This window comes from Vipera berus (genome assembly GCF_964194415.1).
Source record: "Vipera berus genome assembly, chromosome: 7".
In the NCBI taxonomy this organism is placed as follows: domain Eukaryota; kingdom Metazoa; phylum Chordata; class Lepidosauria; order Squamata; family Viperidae; genus Vipera; species Vipera berus.
The window spans coordinates 22,449,169-22,453,117 of NC_138209.1; the positions used below are offsets into that span (position 1 = coordinate 22,449,169).

The 3,949-nt window shown below is 33.9% G+C and overlaps 1 protein-coding gene across 1 annotated transcript; it reads right to left on the minus strand.

Moving 5' to 3' along the window:
- Positions 1–205: 205 nt before the first annotated feature.
- On the minus strand, positions 206–1,564 carry GIMD1 (GIMAP family P-loop NTPase domain containing 1; the record flags this gene model as incomplete). The annotated part of the gene is made up of 2 exons (XM_081333308.1): positions 206–466; positions 1,172–1,564. 2 exons carry the CDS (start codon positions 1,562–1,564, stop codon positions 206–208), a joined length of 654 nt encoding a protein of 217 aa, XP_081189434.1.
- Between the last annotated feature and the right edge of the window lie 2,385 nt (positions 1,565–3,949).

A 3,949-nucleotide genomic window follows, 5' to 3' on the forward strand; every position in this document is an offset into this window, starting at 1 on the left:
TGCTAGGTGAGCAGGAATTGCAGCAGGAATGGGAGCTCACTCCATTGTGCAGCGCTTGGATCTCAAACCCTGGAGGTCAGCCTTCCAGCTGACAAGCTCAGCATCTTTAACCATTAAGCCATTGTGCCCCCAAAAGAGTGAATTATAAAAGCAGCAAAGAATTCAGAATTTGGAAATTATAAGCTATTTAAATGTATAGCATTGTTTATTTCACATGAAGGGTCTGGAAATTGTTTTGTTTTAGAAACTCCATAATTTTTCTTAAAGCTTTTAGGTTTTCATGTTTTAGAAATCTGGCATGATTGTCAATAAAAATGCATTTTTGCTGAACTAATTGCATTACTTTATGTAGTGTGTTTGAGGCACTATGCAAATATTTGTCTATAGTAAATGATGACTTTTCAATCTGGTCTGCATGAGTAAATAAAACAACTGTGTAAGTCTTCCAATTAGGTCCAAGGAGTTCCTGTGAAGGTAAAAAATGGGGCATTGGTTTAATTAATAATTAACAATTATTTTACATACATGTTTTTATCTTTTTCAGGATATAACCCAACCATTGGCTTTGATATGCAGTGGAATTTTCCTACCTCCTGTCTCTTATGGTTGGAAAATCCCAACCTTTTTAAAGGGGCTTTTGGGAGGTATCATAGGTGATCGGTATAAATGAGAATCCAAGTAATTATATGTGATTCTGTCTAAACCTTTTCATTAAAAATTGGATTCAACTCAGGATCACTTAACAAATTGCCTAAACAAGACATATATGTTGGATTAGCCATATATATTACTTTGAACTTTACAGGAAAGAACATGCCGTCCTGTGGTCAAATTGAAGATCATAGTAAGTGTATTAATATACCTTTCACATTTCTATCAGGCCATATTCTATGTTAGAATATAGCCCTTAGAATCTAATTGTAATCTGCTTGCCTTTATTAAAATCTGTATTAAATCTGTACCCTAACCCTATCATCACATATAGGTAAGAACTGGATTTGGATGAATTCACACACACACACATCTCATTTTTTAAAAATTCATAACACTTTAATTCCCAGTCCAATATTCTAATGTGCAATTTCTATTGTAGTTTGATGTTAAGTAATCTGAGCATTAACCCTGGTGATGGGGCGATATATATAGCAGTGTTATTTATCATGGACATTACCTCAATCAGTTGTATGGTGGAAGTTTCCTCTTCTTCACATAGTACAACATCAGCTCTGAGAATCAAAAGTGCCAAGTGCAGACCTTCCTCTCCAAAATGCTGAGCTAGAGCATCTTTTATGTCTTTCTGGATCTGCTCTTTGCTCAGGCTGCTGTGAGGATATCCAGGAGTGTCCAGGACATGGACTTGCACAGTTAGTGCTCTTCCTTGCTGACGGCCAAAATCTGAAATGTTACAGCTGCGACCTAGGTGGCAGCCTGTAGTCACGGAGCATGGGGAAAGAAAACTGGCAAAGTCTGTGCTTCCCAGAAGAGTGTTTCCTGCTGCACTTTTCCCACTTTGTGTTCTTCCAAGCAGAAGGAGATTGATGCTCATCTTGCTATTGTCAGACATTGTATTTCCCGCTTGAAATTTCTGTGAGATGAAAAGTGAATAGTAACATTATTTAACAAAAGTAGCGGCACTATACAGATATTGCTACTATACATTGGATCTAAGCTTAATTGGTTAGGGAGACAACGTGAAGAAGAAAGCTGTTGAATTGCCATTCCTAGGAATTAAAACAGTAGCACTGGACGTTGTTCCACAATCTTTGAGCAGATGTGTGGACCTCTTTGTTCAACATTACATTAGTTTGTTGATATTTAAATGTTTGCCCATAAAGTTACTTACCTACATTAAAATATAATTCCAAAGGGAATATTACAGGACCATATTACCCGGATCAATAAACTCTATTATTTTATATACAACAAAGAAAATTTAATGTCTATCCTTTCAAGTACATCTTTGGGGAGTCCTGTATACTCTTTATACATTTTTAATGAATCAATTTTAATCTCTAATCCATTGACACCATTTTATCATTTTAAGAACATGAAGAGTATCTTTAAAGTGGATTGGGATATTCCAAACATGAGCTAAAGAACTGCCCACTTTAAAAATAAATCCTGTCTACCTTTCATAGAGATATGCTATGGGTTTTACTTATGTCACGGATTTCATCAAATAAGGGAGCATCTCATAAATGAAAATATTGCCATTGCTGTGAACTGGAAAGACCAAACTGAAGTTGGGAAAAATCCCAACTTTAATTGCTTTAAAGTGAGTTTCTAATAAACAATCATCTATTTTTAGAATAGAATTTTTCCAAATAGGTAAATATGCATGAATCTTATTATTTAAACTCAATATTTGCCACAATATGACCCCAATATATTTTCACTGCTCACCCTTCTGGAAATAAAATACTTTCTTACTATATGTTGTTCCAAGAACTTGCCAAGACTGAAAGAGAAATAGACAATAAGTTTCCAGCAGAGCCTTAAAGAATAATAATCTACTATATTTTCATTCTACATACTAATAGCTCATGAAATATATGCCCAATGATATTTTGAAAATTAAATAAATTAAACCTACCTTCCTCAAATGGCAATCTTAAATAGCTAAAGAAAACTTTTGTGGTCCACTATTCCAAAGTCACCTATTGAACTGAAAGAGATAGTGTATTTCCTTAGTATTAACATAGGAATACCTCTAAAAACACACATTAAATTAGGAACAATATTCATTTTGATAGAAAAGGATTAACTCACCAAGTGCAACCATCCATTTCCCTTACTTCCTCCAAAGCCTTTTTTACCCTTTACCTACATCTGTATTTACATTATTCTAGGCAAAACTGTTCAGATTGCCAAAGTCAATGTGAAGTACCGGTATCTGTAGGTTTTTTTAAAAAAATGTCCAGCATCATTGAGCAGCAAAAGGGAAAGTACCAATGTTCTAGACCATAGGGGATCATATAACACCACAAAAATGCTCAGTAAAACTTGAGCTAGTATGGTCTTTTGTCCTTTACTCTTGAAGACCAATGAGGAATACATTGGAAGCTTCCACTTTTCAATATAAGCTACCTAGAATTCTTTTTTCCACTGAAAATACAGCTTATTTAATTTAAGTTAATTCCTATAGAATATGTATTGCTTACTCAGGGCTTACTGGGCTGATAATTAAGAAAGTTATTATAAATTATACACACACAGTCACATATTCACATATGTGAATTCATATATTCTAAACACGCATACAACACACGTACAAAAAAACTCATATTCTGAAAGAAGATAGTTGTTAATTTATAACTACACAAGAAAACCTGCCTCTTGAACATATTCTCAGTAAATCTTAAATCTCATGTTTAAAGCATTGCATTTCCAGGGGGGGGGGAGGAATCAATTCTCAGATAAGAATAGGATCAAGCAGCAATCTGATCCGCAGTACTTTCCAAAATGTACTTACTCTGTTGTGTCATAAAGTTCTGCTCTGCTTCTGTCTTGTCAACCTGTACTTTGAAGCAGATCTTGATAATGTACCATTGTGAGACAGACACGGAGTCTTTATCTAAGTTAATGAGTTACAGAATGATCCTTATTTAGAAATTATAGGAGTGCCCAATCATCTGTCACTTATAATTTCTTGTCGTGAAATTGTTAGCCTGATCTTACCTGAAAGTCATTTTTCAGCCAGTATTTTCAATACTTCAATGGTGTAAACTTTAAACCCTTTACAACTCTAAACCCTTTACTTCTCCTTTCTACTATTCTTAGTTGTTTAATATATTTTTAAATATATTTTATAGGAATAACAGTGTGTATTGATTTTCCTCAAAATCAGAGTAGTAGTTTACAATATTTAAAATCAGAGAAAATGCTGCAAATATAAGGACTAAAGAACCAAAATGATTTGTTTATAAACAATTAGAATTTAATAAAGATT